The sequence below is a fragment of the Macaca nemestrina genome, chromosome 1, assembly GCF_043159975.1.
Source record: "Macaca nemestrina isolate mMacNem1 chromosome 1, mMacNem.hap1, whole genome shotgun sequence".
Lineage (NCBI taxonomy): Eukaryota > Metazoa > Chordata > Mammalia > Primates > Cercopithecidae > Macaca > Macaca nemestrina.
In genome coordinates, this window is record NC_092125.1 from 233245807 (window position 1) to 233267181 (window position 21375).

General features: G+C 53.7%; 4 protein-coding genes across 4 annotated transcripts; all 4 read right to left on the reverse strand.

The window, feature by feature from the left end:
• Positions 1–286: 286 nt before the first annotated feature.
• Positions 287–1618, reverse strand: LOC139357002 (double homeobox protein 4C-like). The gene has a single exon (XM_071072474.1). It carries the CDS (start codon positions 1562–1564, stop codon positions 287–289), a length of 1278 nt encoding a protein of 425 aa, XP_070928575.1. The 5' UTR covers positions 1565–1618.
• A 5172-nt stretch (positions 1619–6790) lies between these two features.
• On the reverse strand, positions 6791–8122 carry LOC139357006 (double homeobox protein 4C-like). Its single transcript, XM_071072477.1, has one exon. The coding sequence runs from the start codon at positions 8066–8068 to the stop codon at positions 6791–6793; it is 1278 nt and encodes a 425-aa protein (XP_070928578.1). The 5' UTR covers positions 8069–8122.
• A 5177-nt stretch (positions 8123–13299) lies between these two features.
• LOC139357009 (double homeobox protein 4C-like) lies at positions 13300–14631 on the reverse strand. Its single transcript, XM_071072480.1, has one exon. The coding sequence runs from the start codon at positions 14575–14577 to the stop codon at positions 13300–13302; it is 1278 nt and encodes a 425-aa protein (XP_070928581.1). The 5' UTR covers positions 14578–14631.
• A 5177-nt stretch (positions 14632–19808) lies between these two features.
• LOC139357019 (double homeobox protein 4C-like) lies at positions 19809–21140 on the reverse strand. Its single transcript, XM_071072485.1, has one exon. It carries the CDS (start codon positions 21084–21086, stop codon positions 19809–19811), a length of 1278 nt encoding a protein of 425 aa, XP_070928586.1. The 5' UTR covers positions 21087–21140.
• Positions 21141–21375: the final 235 nt, after the last annotated feature.

The following is a 21375-nucleotide window of genomic DNA, read 5'->3' on the forward strand; positions in this document are numbered from 1 at the left end:
GAGCTCTGCCGGGGCTGCTCCCAGAGCCTAGGCCGCTGCCCGCACAGCCGCGCATGCGCAGTAGACGGTGCCCCTCCTGGAACCTGGGCCGGCTCTGGAATCCCCGGGATGCTCAGTTCTCCTCGGTGTGGAGTCTCCGGCCGCCGCCGCCGCGCCCAGACCGGGAAGGCAGGAATGCCAGGCTGGTCAGCCCGGAGGGAAAACAGGCCTCTCCACACCGAGCCAGGTGCTCACCGCGAAAGGGAGGCCACCGCCCCGCCCCCGATCCCGTCCCCAACCCCGCGTCCTAAAGCTCCTCCAGCAGAGCCCGGTACTCCTCCTCGCTGAGGAGTAGCGGTTCCAGCAAAGCGGGCTCTCCCACGTCCTGCAGCTCCGTCGGGGCCTCCGTTTCTAGCAAAGGTTGCGCCTGCTGCAGAAACTCGGGGGTCTCCAGGAGCTCATCCAGCAGGCTGGAGGGGAGTGCAGACGAGCGCCCAGGCTCCTGGAGCGGCGGGGAGGGCGCCCGGATGGCTTGCATCTGCTCCTGCCCCGCGGAGGCCTCCGGGGGCGCGGGCCCCGGAGGTGGAGCTGCCCCGACTTGGGGCTCCCACGCCGCCCCGGCGACCTGGGGCCCCTGGCCCCAGCCCCACCACGGACTCCCCTGGGACGTGGGCGGCGCCAGCACACCCTGGCCCTGCGGCTCAGCTCCAGCGGGCCCAGGCTGTCCCACCGAGCAAGGGCCCGGCAGGCTGTGGTGCTGCGGGTCCCGATCCCCCCGCCATTGGCTCGGGCGCGGAGGCCACCCCCGGGGAGTCTGAGGGTGGGAGAGCGCCCCTTCCGGAGTCGCCAGGGCAGCGTAGGAAAAATCCCAATCCCCGCCTGCCGGGGCGGGATGGGAGATCCCTGCTGCCTGCGCAGCCTGGCTGGGCTGCAGCGGGGCGACGGCCCCTGCTCCCTGGCCCACGAAAGCCCCCGGTGGGAGAGTCCAGGGCGCGCAGGGCACGTGGGGGGCGGGAAGCCCCGTTGCCCACGCCCCGGTGTGGGTGAAGGCGACCGGCGAGGGAGCGGGGGGACACCCGCCGGGGGCCGCGTCGCCCGGGCCGCCTGCGTGCGCCGGTGCCCCGCCACCCTGGCCCGGGTGCCTGGCCCTCCGGTTCTGAAACCAAATCTGAATCCGGGACTCCGGGAGGCCCGTCTCTCTGGCCACTTCTTCCCGGGTGGCGATGCCTGGAAAGCGATCCTGCTGGAAGGCTCGCAGGAGCAGGGCGGTCTGGGACCGGGTGACGGCGGTCCGCTTTCGCCTGCCTTCTTGCGGGCCGCGTTTCCCGGGCCAGGGCCGAGATTCCCGCCGGTGCTGCCTCAGCTGGCGCGATCTCTCGTTCTGAAACCAAATCTGGACCCTGGGCTCCGGAATGCCGATGGCCTGGGCCAGCTCTTCCCTGGTGGCGATGCCCGGGTACGGGTTCCGCTCAAAGCAGGCTCGCAGGGCCTCCCTCTGGCTCGGGGTCCAAACGAGTCTCCTTCGCCGTCCTCGTCCTCGGGCTCCCGCCGGGAGGGCGCCGTCGCCGGGTGTCGGGAGAGCCATCGCGGGGAGACCTGGCCGGAATTTCGCGGACAGACACGGGCAGAGAGAGGCCGGCGGGCTCCAGTGCCCCTCAGTCGGCCTGTGCACGGCGAGCAGGTCCGGCCAGGAGGCCGGCCCAGCCGGCCAGCGGCCCTTATAAAGGCCCACAGGCTCCACCCCTTCAGGAATGCCGGAGGAGCCCAGGGCAAGCCCGCCCTCGGAAGCCGGGACCCACAGGGCCCAGGTCACTGTGGCCTGGGTATGGGTGGGGCCGGAGAAGCCCCGGAAGTGGGGAGTGGGGTGGGGGGAGTGGTTGATGATTTTTAGGATTGGGTTGGATTTGTGTATCGGAATCATTGGTGCTTTTGTAGTTGAAGTACAACGACGGTTTTTCGTATCATTGGTTATGGTTGGAGTCCATATGGAAGCAATGACATATGTTTTATTGACATTAAGTGTATCATTGGTTATGGGGTTTGTAGGTTTTTCTCCTAAGCCCTCTCCTATTTATGGGGGTTTAAGCCTTAATTGTTAGTGGTGTGATTGGTTGTGTGATTATTTTAAATTGGAGGGGGGCGGCTTATATGGGTTTCATGATATTTTTAGTTTATCTGGGGGGAATGATAGTTGTCTTTGGTTATACTACAGCAATGGCCATTGAAGAGTATCCTGAGACATGGGGCTCAGGGCTTGAGGTTCTAGGGGGTCTTTTGGTAGGATTAATGATGGAGGTAGGGTTGGTTTTATGGGTTTTAAGTTTGGATGAAGTAGTGGTGGTGGTTAATTTTAATAATATGGGTAACCGGGTGATTTTTGAGGGGGAGGGGTCGGGGTTAATTCGAGGTGACTGTACTGGTGCGGGTGCCTTGTATGATTATGGGCGTTGGTTAGCGGTGGTTGCTGGTTGAACATTGTTTGTTGGTGTATACGTTGTGATTGAGATTACTCGGGGTAATAGGTTATATTATTAGAAGTAGGGTCAGGATAAGGGGGATGAGGAAAGAGAGGAAGTAGAGTTTGATTATGCCTTTCTGGGTGGTTACCGTTGTGGAAGCGGTAATATGTGTTTGTGAGATTGTTTTGGGTATAGATTTTTCTAGCCATGTTGAGTCTAATAAGAGGAGGGCTAAGTTTTGACTTCTAAGTAGGTTTTGCTAGGGGATCATACGGTGAACTGTGGTGGGGAAGTATCCTAGTATGTTGGAGAATTTGAATATTTGTGATGGGTTTTTCACTTTTAGTTTGTTGGTTATAAGGGCGAGGTCTAGGGCTGTTAGGAAACCGAGAGCAGTTGCGTCTAGGGCTGAGAGTTTGAGATAGAAGGGTATTGTTGGCTGGGGGAGTGAGGTAGGGGGATATTACTGGTGATAGGGAATCCCGTGATTATACTGCCTATTGTGAGGCGTTTAATTGGGTTCAGTAGGGCGGGGTTGTTTTCGTTGATGTTGATTCGGGCTGGGAAGCGGGGTTGTCCTGTTAGGGTAAGGAGAATGGTTCGAGTACTGTAGGCGCTTGTTAGGGAGGTGGCGATGAGAGTAATTAATAGGGCTCAGGCGTCGGTATACGACGTATTTGTGGCTTCGATAATGAGATCTTTGGAGTAGAAGCCTGTGAGGAAAGGTATTCCTGTGAGTGCTAGGTTGCCAATAACTAGGGAAGTTGAGGTGAGGGGTAGTGTTTTAAACAGACCTCCTATTTTTCGAATGTCTTGTTCGTTGTTTAGGTTATGAATAATGGATCCGGAGCACATAAAAAGTATAGCTTTGAAGAAGGCATGGGTGCAGATGTGTAGGAATGCTAGGTATGGTTGGTTAATACCAATGGTGACTATTATTAGGCCTAGTTGACTTGAGGTAGAGAAGGCCACGATGTTTCAAATATCGTTTTGTGTGAGGGCACAGATGGCTGTGAATAGAGTAGTAATGGCTCCCAGGCATAATGTGAGGTTTTGGATTAGTGTATTGTTTTCTATTAACGGGTGGAAACGGATGAGTAGGAATACTCCGGCAACAACTATGGTGCTGGAGTGAAGTAGAGCTGAGACTGGAGGTGGGCCTTCTATGGCAGAGGGTAGTCAGGGGTGAAGGCCAAATTGGGCTGATTTTCCTGTTGCTGCTAGGAGAAGGCCTATTAGTGGAAGGAGGTTTGAGTTGGAGTTTAGGGCTAATATTTGTGGAAAGTCTCATGAGTTGTAATGCAGGAGGAATCATGTCATAGCTAGGATAAGACCAATGTCGCCAATACGGTTGTATAGGACTGCTTGGACGGCTGCTGTGCGGGCGTCCGCTCGAGCGTGTCATCAGCTAATTAGGAGGAAGGATAGAATTCCTACGCCTTCCCAACCGATGAAGAGTTGGAAAAGGTTGGTAGCAGTAACTGGAATTAGTACGGCAGCGAGGAAGATAAAGAGATATTTGAAGAATTGGTTAATGTTTGGATCTGAGCTTATGTACCATAGCGAGGATTCTATAATGGATCAGGTGATGAACAGTGCGATTGGAATAAATATTATGGAAAAGTAATCTAGTTTAAAGCTTAGCGTTAGATCTAATGTCTGGGTTGTTATTCAATGTCAACTTCACATGGTTGTTTCTTGGTTGAAGAAAAGGTAGAAAGTTGTTGGAAGAAGGCTAGTAATAAAAGCATATATTACAGTTGTTTGTACATAATTTGGATATGAGCGTTTTTTGTCAGGGTTGATGAGGGTGGCAAAAATTGGAAGAGTTAGGGAGGCGAGGGTTGTTATTATAATAGGGGCACACATGATTGTTACTTTTATTTGGAGTTGCACCAATGTTTTTGGCTCCTAAGGCCAATGGATAGCTGTTATCCTTTAAAAGTTGAGAAAGCCGTAATTTTAAGTACGGAGGCATGGATAAGCAGTCCTTGCAGGTTTTCTCGGTAAATAAGAAGTGATAAGCTTCTATAGTTAGGTTCACAATCTAAAGTTTTGATTAAAGTACATTTGCAGGGAGCAAACCCTAGAATGATATTGGGGTTGAGGGATAGAAGAATGATTGGAGCGAGGTGTATAAATATGAACGTATTTTCTCGTGTGAAGGGGGGTTTTATGTTGATTATATGATGTGTAAGTGTTCCTCGCTGCATTGTGATGAACATGTGGAGAGAGTAGAGGGCTGTAATTAGTATGTTGAGTCCTGTTAGTACAATAGTAATATGGGATCAGGAAAATGAGGCTGCGATTACAAAGAGCTCAGCTAGTAGGTTGATAGTGGGGGGTAGGGCAAGATTAGTAAGGTTTGCTGTGAACCATCAAAAGGTTCTTAATGGGAGTAGGGTTTGAAGTCCTCGGGACAGTAGTATGGTACGGCTGTGGGTACGTTCATAGTCTGAGTTAGCTAGGCAGAAATAGATGGAGGAGGTGAGTCCATGGGCAATTATAAGGATAAAATTATGATGAATGCAAGGGCCGTTACAATAACGTTGTAAATATGGTCGTTACCTAGTAGATTGCCGGGTTGACCTAGTTCAGCTCGAATAAGAAGGCTTAGAGCTGTACCTAGGATTCCAGCTCATGCACCAAATAGTAGGTATAGAGTCCCAATGTCCTTATGGTTTGTTGAAAAGAGTCAACGGTTGATGAGCATAGGTAGAGAAAGAGAGAAGGGAAGGGTAAAGTGGCTGAGCAAGCATTAGGCTGTACACCTAAAGACAGGGGTCTAGTCCTCCTTTTAGCAGCCCTGAGGTGATTTTCACATTGAATTGCAAGTTCAAAGGAGCAGCTTTAAAAGTTTCTGCCGGGGCTTCTCCCGCCTTTTTTCCCTGCGGCGGGAGAAGTGGATCAAAGCCAGTTGATTAGGGTATTTAGGTGTTGACCAAATTTTTGTGGGTTCGAGTCCCATTGATCTAGTGCGGGCTTAGCTTAATTAAAGGAATTGATTTGCGTTCAATTGATGCAGAGTAGGTGTTTGCAGTCCTTATGTACTTCAGAAATTAAGTATGTTTACTTACTAAGGGCTTTGAAGGCTCTTGGTCTTGTTTAAACTACATTTCTAGTGGATAGCCCAAATTAGGGGGGAGGTTGGTAGTAAAAGGGTAGAGGCAATGACGAGTGGGGGAATAAGGAGTGTAGGTTTTGTGTTTTCGAATTGCCATATGATTTTTGTGTTGTTGGATGTAGGAAATAGTGTTAGGGAGACGGTATAGATTAGGCGTACAGAGAAATACAGGTTCAGCAGAGTTCTGATAATTATGATAGAGGGGATGAGAAAGTGATCGTTTATTGTGAGTTCTTGAATGGTAATTCATTTAGGTAGGAAGCCGGTTAGAGGGGGTAAGGCCCCTAGGGATAGGAGGGTGGATGCTCTTAGTGGTGCTAGACAGGTTGATTTGTTTCAGGTGTGGGATAGTATGAGGGTGGTGGTGTTTGAGTTTAGGTTGAGGGTCAGGAATATGGTAGTTGTTAGGATGATGTCTATGGTTAAGTAAAGAATTGTGGTAGTGGGGTTATATACTAGCGTTCTTATTATTCAGCCTATGTGAGTGATGGAAGAATATCCTAGGATTTTGCGTAACTGTGTTTGGTTGAGACCTCCTCAACTGCCTACTATGATAGATAGGGTAGAGAGAGTTAGGAGGAGATAGGTGTTGATTGATGGGCGAATTTGGTATATGATCGAGATGGGGGCTAGTTTTTGCCATGTAAGGAGGAGTAGGCCAGAAGTTAGGGATGTTCCTTGGGTAACTTCTGGGACTCCAAAGTGGAAGGGGGCTATTCCTAGTTTTATGGCAAGGGCAGCCCAGTGCAGAACACGGTGGTGGTGCTTTCGGTCGTGGTGGGGGTGGGGGTGGGGGTGGTGTGTTTGGGTGTGTGGGTGTGTGGTTGTGTGGGTGTGTTGGGGTGTGTGGGTGTGTGTGTGCGTGCGGGCGCGCGCGCGCGCGCGCTGTGTTGGGGAGTGGGGTGGGGGATCAAGCGGGGGTCGGGTGGTGGCAAAGCCTGAGAGCTCTGCCGGGGCTGCTCCCAGAGCCTAGGCCGCTGCCCGCACAGCCGCGCATGCGCAGTAGACGGTGCCCCTCCTGGAACCTGGGCCGGCTCTGGAATCCCCGGGATGCTCAGTTCTCCTCGGTGTGGAGTCTCCGGCCGCCGCCGCCGCGCCCAGACCGGGAAGGCAGGAATGCCAGGCTGGTCAGCCCGGAGGGAAAACAGGCCTCTCCACACCGAGCCAGGTGCTCACCGCGAAAGGGAGGCCACCGCCCCGCCCCCGATCCCGTCCCCAACCCCGCGTCCTAAAGCTCCTCCAGCAGAGCCCGGTACTCCTCCTCGCTGAGGAGTAGCGGTTCCAGCAAAGCGGGCTCTCCCACGTCCTGCAGCTCCGTCGGGGCCTCCGTTTCTAGCAAAGGTTGCGCCTGCTGCAGAAACTCGGGGGTCTCCAGGAGCTCATCCAGCAGGCTGGAGGGGAGTGCAGACGAGCGCCCAGGCTCCTGGAGCGGCGGGGAGGGCGCCCGGATGGCTTGCATCTGCTCCTGCCCCGCGGAGGCCTCCGGGGGCGCGGGCCCCGGAGGTGGAGCTGCCCCGACTTGGGGCTCCCACGCCGCCCCGGCGACCTGGGGCCCCTGGCCCCAGCCCCACCACGGACTCCCCTGGGACGTGGGCGGCGCCAGCACACCCTGGCCCTGCGGCTCAGCTCCAGCGGGCCCAGGCTGTCCCACCGAGCAAGGGCCTGGCAGGCTGTGGTGCTGCGGGTCCCGATCCCCCCGCCATTGGCTCGGGCGCGGAGGCCACCCCCGGGGAGTCTGAGGGTGGGAGAGCGCCCCTTCCGGAGTCGCCAGGGCAGCGTAGGAAAAATCCCAATCCCCGCCTGCCGGGGCGGGATGGGAGATCCCTGCTGCCTGCGCAGCCTGGCTGGGCTGCAGCGGGGCGACGGCCCCTGCTCCCTGGCCCACGAAAGCCCCCGGTGGGAGAGTCCAGGGCGCGCAGGGCACGTGGGGGGCGGGAAGCCCCGTTGCCCACGCCCCGGTGTGGGTGAAGGCGACCGGCGAGGGAGCGGGGGGACACCCGCCGGGGGCCGCGTCGCCCGGGCCGCCTGCGTGCGCCGGTGCCCCGCCACCCTGGCCCGGGTGCCTGGCCCTCCGGTTCTGAAACCAAATCTGAATCCGGGACTCCGGGAGGCCCGTCTCTCTGGCCACTTCTTCCCGGGTGGCGATGCCTGGAAAGCGATCCTGCTGGAAGGCTCGCAGGAGCAGGGCGGTCTGGGACCGGGTGACGGCGGTCCGCTTTCGCCTGCCTTCTTGCGGGCCGCGTTTCCCGGGCCAGGGCCGAGATTCCCGCCGGTGCTGCCTCAGCTGGCGCGATCTCTCGTTCTGAAACCAAATCTGGACCCTGGGCTCCGGAATGCCGATGGCCTGGGCCAGCTCTTCCCTGGTGGCGATGCCCGGGTACGGGTTCCGCTCAAAGCAGGCTCGCAGGGCCTCCCTCTGGCTCGGGGTCCAAACGAGTCTCCTTCGCCGTCCTCGTCCTCGGGCTCCCGCCGGGAGGGCGCCGTCGCCGGGTGTCGGGAGAGCCATCGCGGGGAGACCTGGCCGGAATTTCGCGGACAGACACGGGCAGAGAGAGGCCGGCGGGCTCCAGTGCCCCTCAGTCGGCCTGTGCACGGCGAGCAGGTCCGGCCAGGAGGCCGGCCCAGCCGGCCAGCGGCCCTTATAAAGGCCCACAGGCTCCACCCCTTCAGGAATGCCGGAGGAGCCCAGGGCAAGCCCGCCCTCGGAAGCCGGGACCCACAGGGCCCAGGTCACTGTGGCCTGGGTATGGGTGGGGCCGGAGAAGCCCCGGAAGTGGGGAGTGGGGTGGGGGGAGTGGTTGATGATTTTTAGGATTGGGTTGGATTTGTGTATCGGAATCATTGGTGCTTTTGTAGTTGAAGTACAACGACGGTTTTTCGTATCATTGGTTATGGTTGGAGTCCATATGGAAGCAATGACATATGTTTTATTGACATTAAGTGTATCATTGGTTATGGGGTTTGTAGGTTTTTCTCCTAAGCCCTCTCCTATTTATGGGGGTTTAAGCCTTAATTGTTAGTGGTGTGATTGGTTGTGTGATTATTTTAAATTGGAGGGGGGCGGCTTATATGGGTTTCATGATATTTTTAGTTTATCTGGGGGGAATGATAGTTGTCTTTGGTTATACTACAGCAATGGCCATTGAAGAGTATCCTGAGACATGGGGCTCAGGGCTTGAGGTTCTAGGGGGTCTTTTGGTAGGATTAATGATGGAGGTAGGGTTGGTTTTATGGGTTTTAAGTTTGGATGAAGTAGTGGTGGTGGTTAATTTTAATAATATGGGTAACCGGGTGATTTTTGAGGGGGAGGGGTCGGGGTTAATTCGAGGTGACTGTACTGGTGCGGGTGCCTTGTATGATTATGGGCGTTGGTTAGCGGTGGTTGCTGGTTGAACATTGTTTGTTGGTGTATACGTTGTGATTGAGATTACTCGGGGTAATAGGTTATATTATTAGAAGTAGGGTCAGGATAAGGGGGATGAGGAAAGAGAGGAAGTAGAGTTTGATTATGCCTTTCTGGGTGGTTACCGTTGTGGAAGCGGTAATATGTGTTTGTGAGATTGTTTTGGGTATAGATTTTTCTAGCCATGTTGAGTCTAATAAGAGGAGGGCTAAGTTTTGACTTCTAAGTAGGTTTTGCTAGGGGATCATACGGTGAACTGTGGTGGGGAAGTATCCTAGTATGTTGGAGAATTTGAATATTTGTGATGGGTTTTTCACTTTTAGTTTGTTGGTTATAAGGGCGAGGTCTAGGGCTGTTAGGAAACCGAGAGCAGTTGCGTCTAGGGCTGAGAGTTTGAGATAGAAGGGTATTGTTGGCTGGGGGAGTGAGGTAGGGGGATATTACTGGTGATAGGGAATCCCGTGATTATACTGCCTATTGTGAGGCGTTTAATTGGGTTCAGTAGGGCGGGGTTGTTTTCGTTGATGTTGATTCGGGCTGGGAAGCGGGGTTGTCCTGTTAGGGTAAGGAGAATGGTTCGAGTACTGTAGGCGCTTGTTAGGGAGGTGGCGATGAGAGTAATAAATAGGGCTCAGGCGTCGGTATACGACGTATTTGTGGCTTCGATAATGAGATCTTTGGAGTAGAAGCCTGTGAGGAAAGGTATTCCTGTGAGTGCTAGGTTGCCAATAACTAGGGAAGTTGAGGTGAGGGGTAGTGTTTTAAACAGACCTCCTATTTTTCGAATGTCTTGTTCGTTGTTTAGGTTATGAATAATGGATCCGGAGCACATAAAAAGTATAGCTTTGAAGAAGGCATGGGTGCAGATGTGTAGGAATGCTAGGTATGGTTGGTTAATACCAATGGTGACTATTATTAGGCCTAGTTGACTTGAGGTAGAGAAGGCCACGATGTTTCAAATATCGTTTTGTGTGAGGGCACAGATGGCTGTGAATAGAGTAGTAATGGCTCCCAGGCATAATGTGAGGTTTTGGATTAGTGTATTGTTTTCTATTAACGGGTGGAAACGGATGAGTAGGAATACTCCGGCAACAACTATGGTGCTGGAGTGAAGTAGAGCTGAGACTGGAGGTGGGCCTTCTATGGCAGAGGGTAGTCAGGGGTGAAGGCCAAATTGGGCTGATTTTCCTGTTGCTGCTAGGAGAAGGCCTATTAGTGGAAGGAGGTTTGAGTTGGAGTTTAGGGCTAATATTTGTGGAAAGTCTCATGAGTTGTAATGCAGGAGGAATCATGTCATAGCTAGGATAAGACCAATGTCGCCAATACGGTTGTATAGGACTGCTTGGACGGCTGCTGTGCGGGCGTCCGCTCGAGCGTGTCATCAGCTAATTAGGAGGAAGGATAGAATTCCTACGCCTTCCCAACCGATGAAGAGTTGGAAAAGGTTGTTAGCAGTAACTGGAATTAGTACGGCAGCGAGGAAGATAAAGAGATATTTGAAGAATTGGTTAATGTTTGGATCTGAGCTTATGTACCATAGCGAGGATTCTATAATGGATCAGGTGATGAACAGTGCGATTGGAATAAATATTATGGAAAAGTAATCTAGTTTAAAGCTTAGCGTTAGATCTAATGTCTGGGTTGTTATTCAATGTCAACTTCACATGGTTGTTTCTTGGTTGAAGAAAAGGTAGAAAGTTGTTGGAAGAAGGCTAGTAATAAAAGCATATATTACAGTTGTTTGTACATAATTTGGATATGAGCGTTTTTTGTCAGGGTTGATGAGGGTGGCAAAAATTGGAAGAGTTAGGGAGGCGAGGGTTGTTATTATAATAGGGGCACACATGATTGTTACTTTTATTTGGAGTTGCACCAATGTTTTTGGCTCCTAAGGCCAATGGATAGCTGTTATCCTTTAAAAGTTGAGAAAGCCGTAATTTTAAGTACGGAGGCATGGATTAGCAGTCCTTGCAGGTTTTCTCGGTAAATAAGAAGTGATAAGCTTCTATAGTTAGGTTCACAATCTAAAGTTTTGATTAAAGTACATTTGCAGGGAGCAAACCCTAGAATGATATTGGGGTTGAGGGATAGAAGAATGATTGGAGCGAGGTGTATAAATATGAACGTATTTTCTCGTGTGAAGGGGGGTTTTATGTTGATTATATGATGTGTAAGTGTTCCTCGCTGCATTGTGATGAACATGTGGAGAGAGTAGAGGGCTGTAATTAGTATGTTGAGTCCTGTTAGTACAATAGTAATATGGGATCAGGAAAATGAGGCTGCGATTACAAAGAGCTCAGCTAGTAGGTTGATAGTGGGGTGTAGGGCAAGATTAGTAAGGTTTGCTGTGAACCATCAAAAGGTTCTTAATGGGAGTAGGGTTTGAAGTCCTCGGGACAGTAGTATGATACGGCTGTGGGTACGTTCATAGTCTGAGTTAGCTAGGCAGAAATAGATGGAGGAGGTGAGTCCATGGGCAATTATAAGGATAAAATTATGATGAATGCAAGGGCCGTTACAATAACGTTGTAAATATGGTCGTTACCTAGTAGATTGCCGGGTTGACCTAGTTCAGCTCGAATAAGAAGGCTTAGAGCTGTACCTAGGATTCCAGCTCATGCACCAAATAGTAGGTATAGAGTCCCAATGTCCTTATGGTTTGTTGAAAAGAGTCAACGGTTGATGAGCATAGGTAGAGATAGAGAGAAGGGAAGGGTAAAGTGGCTGAGTAAGCATTAGGCTGTACACCTAAAGACAGGGGTCTAGTCCTCCTTTTAGCAGCCCTGAGGTGATTTTCACATTGAATTGCAAGTTCAAAGGAGCAGCTTTAAAAGTTTCTGCCGGGGCTTCTCCCGCCTTTTTTCCCTGCGGCGGGAGAAGTGGATCAAAGCCAGTTGATTAGGGTATTTAGCTGTTAACCAAATTTTTGTGGGTTCGAGTCCCATTGATCTAGTGCGGGCTTAGCTTAATTAAAGGAATTGATTTGCGTTCAATTGATGCCGAGTAGGAGTTTGCAGTCTTTATGTACTTCATAAATTAAGTATGTTTACTTACTATGGGCTTTGAAGGCTCTTGGTCTTGTTTAACCTACATTTCTAGTGGATAGCCAAAATTAGGGGGGGAGGTTGGTAGTAAAAGGGTAGAGGCAATGACGAGTGGGGGAATAAGGAGTGTAGGTTTTGTGTTTTCGAATTGCCATATGATTTTTGTGTTGTTGGATGTAGGAAATAGTGTTAGGGAGACGGTATAGATTAGGCGTATAGAGAAATACAGGTTCAGCAGAGTTCTGATAATTATGATAGAGGGGATGAGAAAGTGATCGTTTATTGTGAGTTCTTGAATGGTAATTCATTTAGGTAGGAAGCCGGTTAGAGGGGGTAAGGCCCCTAGGGATAGGAGGGTGGATGCTCTTAGTGGTGCTAGACAGGTTGATTTGTTTCAGGTGTGGGATAGTATGAGGGTGGTGGTGTTTGAGTTTAGGTTGAGGGTCAGGAATATGGTAGTTGTTAGGATGATGTCTATGGTGAAGTAAAGAATTGTGATAGTTGGGTTATATACTAGCGTTCTTATTATTCAGCCTATGTGAGTGATGGAAGAATATCCTAGGATTTTGCGTAACTGTGTTTGGTTGAGACCTCCTCAACTGCCTACTATGATAGATAGGGTAGAGAGAGTTAGGAGGAGATAGGTGTTGATTGATGGGCGAATTTGGTATATGATCGAGATGGGGGCTAGTTTTTGCCATGTAAGGAGGAGTAGGCCAGAAGTTAGGGATGTTCCTTGGGTAACTTCTGGGACTCCAAAGTGGAAGGGGGCTATTCCTAGTTTTATGGCAAGGGCAGCCCAGTGCAGAACACGGTGGTGGTGCTTTCGGTCGTGGTGGGGGTGGGGGTGGGGGTGGTGTGTTTGGGTGTGTGGGTGTGTGGTTGTGTGGGTGTGTTGGGGTGTGTGGGTGTGTGTGTGCGTGCGGGCGCGCGCGCGCGCGCGCGCTCTGTGTTGGGGAGTGGGGTGGGGGATCAAGCGGGGGTCGGGTGGTGGCAAAGCCTGAGAGCTCTGCCGGGGCTGCTCCCAGAGCCTAGGCCGCTGCCCGCACAGCCGCGCATGCGCAGTAGACGGTGCCCCTCCTGGAACCTGGGCCGGCTCTGGAATCCCCGGGATGCTCAGTTCTCCTCGGTGTGGAGTCTCCGGCCGCCGCCGCCGCGCCCAGACCGGGAAGGCAGGAATGCCAGGCTGGTCAGCCCGGAGGGAAAACAGGCCTCTCCACACCGAGCCAGGTGCTCACCGCGAAAGGGAGGCCACCGCCCCGCCCCCGATCCCGTCCCCAACCCCGCGTCCTAAAGCTCCTCCAGCAGAGCCCGGTACTCCTCCTCGCTGAGGAGTAGCGGTTCCAGCAAAGCGGGCTCTCCCACGTCCTGCAGCTCCGTCGGGGCCTCCGTTTCTAGCAAAGGTTGCGCCTGCTGCAGAAACTCGGGGGTCTCCAGGAGCTCATCCAGCAGGCTGGAGGGGAGTGCAGACGAGCGCCCAGGCTCCTGGAGCGGCGGGGAGGGCGCCCGGATGGCTTGCATCTGCTCCTGCCCCGCGGAGGCCTCCGGGGGCGCGGGCCCCGGAGGTGGAGCTGCCCCGACTTGGGGCTCCCACGCCGCCCCGGCGACCTGGGGCCCCTGGCCCCAGCCCCACCACGGACTCCCCTGGGACGTGGGCGGCGCCAGCACACCCTGGCCCTGCGGCTCAGCTCCAGCGGGCCCAGGCTGTCCCACCGAGCAAGGGCCTGGCAGGCTGTGGTGCTGCGGGTCCCGATCCCCCCGCCATTGGCTCGGGCGCGGAGGCCACCCCCGGGGAGTCTGAGGGTGGGAGAGCGCCCCTTCCGGAGTCGCCAGGGCAGCGTAGGAAAAATCCCAATCCCCGCCTGCCGGGGCGGGATGGGAGATCCCTGCTGCCTGCGCAGCCTGGCTGGGCTGCAGCGGGGCGACGGCCCCTGCTCCCTGGCCCACGAAAGCCCCCGGTGGGAGAGTCCAGGGCGCGCAGGGCACGTGGGGGGCGGGAAGCCCCGTTGCCCACGCCCCGGTGTGGGTGAAGGCGACCGGCGAGGGAGCGGGGGGACACCCGCCGGGGGCCGCGTCGCCCGGGCCGCCTGCGTGCGCCGGTGCCCCGCCACCCTGGCCCGGGTGCCTGGCCCTCCGGTTCTGAAACCAAATCTGAATCCGGGACTCCGGGAGGCCCGTCTCTCTGGCCACTTCTTCCCGGGTGGCGATGCCTGGAAAGCGATCCTGCTGGAAGGCTCGCAGGAGCAGGGCGGTCTGGGACCGGGTGACGGCGGTCCGCTTTCGCCTGCCTTCTTGCGGGCCGCGTTTCCCGGGCCAGGGCCGAGATTCCCGCCGGTGCTGCCTCAGCTGGCGCGATCTCTCGTTCTGAAACCAAATCTGGACCCTGGGCTCCGGAATGCCGATGGCCTGGGCCAGCTCTTCCCTGGTGGCGATGCCCGGGTACGGGTTCCGCTCAAAGCAGGCTCGCAGGGCCTCCCTCTGGCTCGGGGTCCAAACGAGTCTCCTTCGCCGTCCTCGTCCTCGGGCTCCCGCCGGGAGGGCGCTGTCGCCGGGTGTCGGGAGAGCCATCGCGGGGAGACCTGGCCGGAATTTCGCGGACAGACACGGGCAGAGAGAGGCCGGCGGGCTCCAGTGCCCCTCAGTCGGCCTGTGCACGGCGAGCAGGTCCGGCCAGGAGGCCGGCCCAGCCGGCCAGCGGCCCTTATAAAGGCCCACAGGCTCCACCCCTTCAGGAATGCCGGAGGAGCCCAGGGCAAGCCCGCCCTCGGAAGCCGGGACCCACAGGGCCCAGGTCACTGTGGCCTGGGTATGGGTGGGGCCGGAGAAGCCCCGGAAGTGGGGAGTGGGGTGGGGGGAGTGGTTGATGATTTTTAGGATTGGGTTGGATTTGTGTATCGGAATCATTGGTGCTTTTGTAGTTGAAGTACAACGACGGTTTTTCGTATCATTGGTTATGGTTGGAGTCCATATGGAAGCAATGACATATGTTTTATTGACATTAAGTGTATCATTGGTTATGGGGTTTGTAGGTTTTTCTCCTAAGCCCTCTCCTATTTATGGGGGTTTAAGCCTTAATTGTTAGTGGTGTGATTGGTTGTGTGATTATTTTAAATTGGGGGGGGGCGGCTTATATGGGTTTCATGATATTTTTAGTTTATCTGGGGGGAATGATAGTTGTCTTTGGTTATACTACAGCAATGGCCATTGAAGAGTATCCTGAGACATGGGGCTCAGGGCTTGAGGTTCTAGGGGGTCTTTTGGTAGGATTAATGATGGAGGTAGGGTTGGTTTTATGGGTTTTAAGTTTGGATGAAGTAGTGGTGGTGGTTAATTTTAATAATATGGGTAACCGGGTGATTTTTGAGGGGGAGGGGTCGGGGTTAATTCGAGGTGACTGTACTGGTGCGGGTGCCTTGTATGATTATGGGCGTTGGTTAGCGGTGGTTGCTGGTTGAACATTGTTTGTTGGTGTATACGTTGTGATTGAGATTACTCGGGGTAATAGGTTATATTATTAGAAGTAGGGTCAGGATAAGGGGGATGAGGAAAGAGAGGAAGTAGAGTTTGATTATGCCTTTCTGGGTGGTTACCGTTGTGGAAGCGGTAATATGTGTTTGTGAGATTGTTTTGGGTATAGATTTTTCTAGCCATGTTGAGTCTAATAAGAGGAGGGCTAAGTTTTGACTTCTAAGTAGGTTTTGCTAGGGGATCATACGGTGAACTGTGGTGGGGAAGTATCCTAGTATGTTGGAGAATTTGAATATTTGTGATGGGTTTTTCACTTTTAGTTTGTTGGTTATAAGGGCGAGGTCTAGGGCTGTTAGGAAACCGAGAGCAGTTGCGTCTAGGGCTGAGAGTTTGAGATAGAAGGGTATTGTTGGCTGGGGGAGTGAGGTAGGGGGGATATTACTGGTGATAGGGAATCCCGTGATTATACTGCCTATTGTGAGGCGTTTAATTGGGTTCAGTAGGGCGGGGTTGTTTTCGTTGATGTTGATTCGGGCTGGGAAGCGGGGTTGTCCTGTTAGGGTAAGGAGAATGGTTCGAGTACTGTAGGCGCTTGTTAGGGAGGTGGCGATGAGAGTAATTAATAGGGCTCAGGCGTCGGTATACGACGTATTTGTGGCTTCGATAATGAGATCTTTGGAGTAGAAGCCTGTGAGGAAAGGTATTCCTGTGAGTGCTAGGTTGCCAATAACTAGGGAAGTTGAGGTGAGGGGTAGTGTTTTAAACAGACCTCCTATTTTTCGAATGTCTTGTTCGTTGTTTAGGTTATGAATAATGGATCCGGAGCACATAAAAAGTATAGCTTTGAAGAAGGCATGGGTGCAGATGTGTAGGAATGCTAGGTATGGTTGGTTAATACCAATGGTGACTATTATTAGGCCTAGTTGACTTGAGGTAGAGAAGGCCACGATGTTTCAAATATCGTTTTGTGTGAGGGCACAGATGGCTGTGAATAGAGTAGTAATGGCTCCCAGGCATAATGTGAGGTTTTGGATTAGTGTATTGTTTTCTATTAACGGGTGGAAACGGATGAGTAGGAATACTCCGGCAACAACTATGGTGCTGGAGTGAAGTAGAGCTGAGACTGGAGGTGGGCCTTCTATGGCAGAGGGTAGTCAGGGGTGAAGGCCAAATTGGGCTGATTTTCCTGTTGCTGCTAGGAGAAGGCCTATTAGTGGAAGGAGGTTTGAGTTGGAGTTTAGGGCTAATATTTGTGGAAAGTCTCATGAGTTGTAATGCAGGAGGAATCATGTCATAGCTAGGATAAGACCAATGTCGCCAATACGGTTGTATAGGACTGCTTGGACGGCTGCTGTGCGGGCGTCCGCTCGAGCGTGTCATCAGCTAATTAGGAGGAAGGATAGAATTCCTACGCCTTCCCAACCGATGAAGAGTTGGAAAAGGTTGTTAGCAGTAACTGGAATTAGTACGGCAGCGAGGAAGATAAAGAGATATTTGAAGAATTGGTTAATGTTTGGATCTGAGCTTATGTACCATAGCGAGGATTCTATAATGGATCAGGTGATGAACAGTGCGATTGGAATAAATACTATGGAAAAGTAATCTAGTTTAAAGCTTAGCGTTAGATCTAATGTCTGGGTTGTTATTCAATGTCAACTTCACATGGTTGTTTCTTGGTTGAAGAAAAGGTAGAAAGTTGTTGGAAGAAGGCTAGTAATAAAAGCATATATTACAGTTGTTTGTACATAATTTGGATATGAGCGTTTTTTGTCAGGGTTGATGAGGGTGGCAAAAATTGGAAGAGTTAGGGAGGCGAGGGTTGTTATTATAATAGGGGCACACATGATTGTTACTTTTATTTGGAGTTGCACCAATGTTTTTGGCTCCTAAGGCCAATGGATAGCTGTTATCCTTTAAAAGTTGAGAAAGCCGTAATTTTAAGTACGGAGGCATGGATTAGCAGTCCTTGCAGGTTTTCTCGGTAAATAAGAAGTGATAAGCTTCTATAGTTAGGTTCACAATCTAAAGTTTTGATTAAAGTACATTTGCAGGGAGCAAACCCTAGAATGATATTGGGGTTGAGGGATAGAAGAATGATTGGAGCGAGGTGTATAAATATGAACGTATTTTCTCGTGTGAAGGGGGGTTTTATGTTGATTATATGATGTGTAAGTGTTCCTCGCTGCATTGTGATGAACATGTGGAGAGAGTAGAGGGCTGTAATTAGTATGTTGAGTCCTGTTAGTACAATAGTAATATGGGATCAGGAAAATGAGGCTGCGATTACAAAGAGCTCAGCTAGTAGGTTGATAGTGGGGGGTAGGGCAAGATTAGTAAGGTTTGCTGTGAACCATCAAAAGGTTCTTAATGGGAGTAGGGTTTGAAGTCCTCGGGACAGTAGTATGGTACGGCTGTGGGTACGTTCATAGTCTGAGTTAGCTAGGCAGAAATAGATGGAGGAGGTGAGTCCATGGGCAATTATAAGGATAAAATTATGATGAATGCAAGGGCCGTTACAATAACGTTGTAAATATGGTCGTTACCTAGTAGATTGCCGGGTTGACCTAGTTCAGCTCGAATAAGAAGGCTTAGAGCTGTACCTAGGATTCCAGCTCATGCACCAAATAGTAGGTATAGAGTCCCAATGTCCTTATGGTTTGTTGAAAAGAGTCAACGGTTGATGAGCATAGGTAGAGATAGAGAGAAGGGAAGGGTAAAGTGGCTGAGCAAGCATTAGGCTGTACACCTAAAGACAGGGGTCTAGTCCTCCTTTTAGCAGCCCTGAGGTGATTTTCACATTGAATTGCAAGTTCAAAGGAGCAGCTTTAAAAGTTTCTGCCGGGGCTTCTCCCGCCTTTTTTCCCTGCGGCGGGAGAAGTGGATCAAAGCCAGTTGATTAGGGTATTTAGGTGTTGACCAAATTTTTGTGGGTTCGAGTCCCATTGATCTAGTGCGGGCTTAGCTTAATTAAAGGAATTGATTTGCGTTCAATTGATGCAGAGTAGGTGTTTGCAGTCCTTATGTACTTCAGAAATTAAGTATGTTTACTTACTAAGGGCTTTGAAGGCTCTTGGTCTTGTTTAAACTACATTTCTAGTGGATAGCCCAAATTAGGGGGGAGGTTGGTAGTAAAAGGGTAGAGGCAATGACGAGTGGGGGAATAAGGAGTGTAGGTTTTGTGTTTTCGAATTGCCATATGATTTTTGTGTTGTTGGATGTAGGAAATAGTGTTAGGGAGACGGTATAGATTAGGCGTATAGAGAAATACAGGTTCAGCAGAGTTCTGATAATTATGATAGAGGGGATGAGAAAGTGATTGTTTATTGTGAGTTCTTGAATGGTAATTCATTTAGGTAGGAAGCCGGTTCGAGGGGGTAAGGCCCCTAGGGATAGGAGGGTGGATGCTCTTAGTGGTGCTAGACAGGTTGATTTGTTTCAGGTGTGGGATAGTATGAGGGTGGTGGTGTTTGAGTTTAGGTTGAGGGTCAGGAATATGGTAGTTGTTAGGATGATGTCTATGGTTAAGTAAAGAATTGTGATAGTGGGGTTATATACTAGCGTTCTTATTATTCAGCCTATGTGAGTGATGGAAGAATATCCTAGGATTTTGCGTAACTGTGTTTGGTTGAGACCTCCTCAACTGCCTACTATGATAGATAGGGTAGAGAGAGTTAGGAGGATATAGGTGTTGATTGATGGGCGAATTTGGTATATGATCGAGATGGGGGCTAGTTTTTGCCATGTAAGGAGGAGTAGGCCAGAAGTTAGGGATGTTCCTTGGGTAACTTCTGGGACTCCAAAGTGGAAGGGGGCTATTCCTAGTTTTATGGCAAGGGCAGCCCAGTGCAGAACACGGTGGTGGTGCTTTCGGTCGTGGTGGGGGTGGGGGTGGGGGTGGTGTGTTTGGGTGTGTGGGTGTGTGGTTGTGTGGGTGTGTTGGGGTGTGTGGGTGTGTGTGTGCGTGCGGGCGCGCGCGCGCGCGCGCGCTCTGTGTTGGGGAGTGGGGTGGGGGATCAAGCGGGGGTTGGGTGGTGGCAAAGCATGAGAGCTCTGCCGGGGCTGCTCCCAGAGCCTAGGCCGCTGCCCGCACAGCCGCGCATGCGCAGTAGACGGTGCCCCTCCTGGAACCTGGGCCGGCTCTGGAATCCCCGGGATGCTCAGTTCTCCTCGGTGTGGAGTCTCCGGCCGCCGCCGCCGCGCCCAGACCGGGAAGGCAGGAATGCCAGGCTGGTCAGCCCGGAGGGAAAACAGGCCTCTCCACACCGAGCCAGGTGCTCACCGCGAAAGGGAGGCCACCGCCCCGCCCCCGATCCCGTCCCCAACCCCGCGTCCTAAAGCTCCTCCAGCAGAGCCCGGTACTCCTCCTCGCTGAGGAGTAGCGGTTCCAGCAAAGCGGGCTCTCCCACGTCCTGCAGCTCCGTCGGGGCCTCCGTTTCTAGCAAAGGTTGCGCCTGCTGCAGAAACTCGGGGGTCTCCAGGAGCTCATCCAGCAGGCTGGAGGGGAGTGCAGACGAGCGCCCAGGCTCCTGGAGCGGCGGGGAGGGCGCCCGGATGGCTTGCATCTGCTCCTGCCCCGCGGAGGCCTCCGGGGGCGCGGGCCCCGGAGGTGGAGCTGCCCCGACTTGGGGCTCCCACGCCGCCCCGGCGACCTGGGGCCCCTGGCCCCAGCCCCACCACGGACTCCCCTGGGACGTGGGCGGCGCCTGCACACCCTGGCCCTGAGGCTCAGCTCCAGCGGGCCCAGGCTGTCCCACCGAGCAAGGGCCCGGCAGGCTGTGGTGCTGCGGGTCCCGATCCCCCCGCCATTGGCTCGGGCGCGGAGGCCACCCCCGGGGAGTCTGAGGGTGGGAGAGCGCCCCTTCCGGAGTCGCCAGGGCAGCGTAGGAAAAATCCCAATCCCCGCCTGCCGGGGCGGGATGGGAGATCCCTGCTGCCTGCGCAGCCTGGCTGGGCTGCAGCGGGGCGACGGCCCCTGCTCCCTGGCCCACGAAAGCCCCCGGTGGGAGAGTCCAGGGCGCGCAGGGCACGTGGGGGGCGGGAAGCCCCGTTGCCCACGCCCCGGTGTGGGTGAAGGCGACCGGCGAGGGAGCGGGGGGACACCCGCCGGGGGCCGCGTCGCCCGGGCCGCCTGCGTGCGCCGGTGCCCCGCCACCCTGGCCCGGGTGCCTGGCCCTCCGGTTCTGAAACCAAATCTGAATCCGGGACTCCGGGAGGCCCGTCTCTCTGGCCAGTTCTTCCCGGGTGGCGATGCCTGGAAAGCGATCCTGCTGGAAGGCTCGCAGGAGCAGGGCGGTCTGGGACCGGGTGACGGCGGTCCGCTTTCGCCTGCCTTCTTGCGGGCCGCGTTTCCCGGGCCAGGGCCGAGATTCCCGCCGGTGCTGCCTCAGCTGGCGCGATCTCTCGTTCTGAAACCAAATCTGGACCCTGGGCTCCGGAATGCCGATGGCCTGGGCCAGCTCTTCCCTGGTGGTGATGCCCGGGTACGGGTTCCGCTCAAAGCAGGCTCGCAGGGCCTCCCTCTGGCTCGGGGTCCAAACGAGTCTCCTTCGCCGTCCTCGTCCTCGGGCTCCCGCCGGGAGGGCGCCGTCGCCGGGTGTCGGGAGAGCCATCGCGGGGAGACCTGGCCGGAATTTCGCGGACAGACACGGGCAGAGAGAGGCCGGCGGGCTCCAGTGCCCCTCAGTCGGCCTGTGCACGGCGAGCAGGTCCGGCCAGGAGGCCGGCCCAGCCGGCCAGCGGCCCTTATAAAGGCCCACAGGCTCCACCCCTTCAGGAATGCCGGAGGAGCCCAGGGCAAGCCCGCCCTCGGAAGCCGGGACCCACAGGGCCCAGGTCACTGTGGCCTGGGTATGGGTGGGGCCGGAGAAGCCCCGGAAGTGGGGAGTGGGGTGGGGGGAG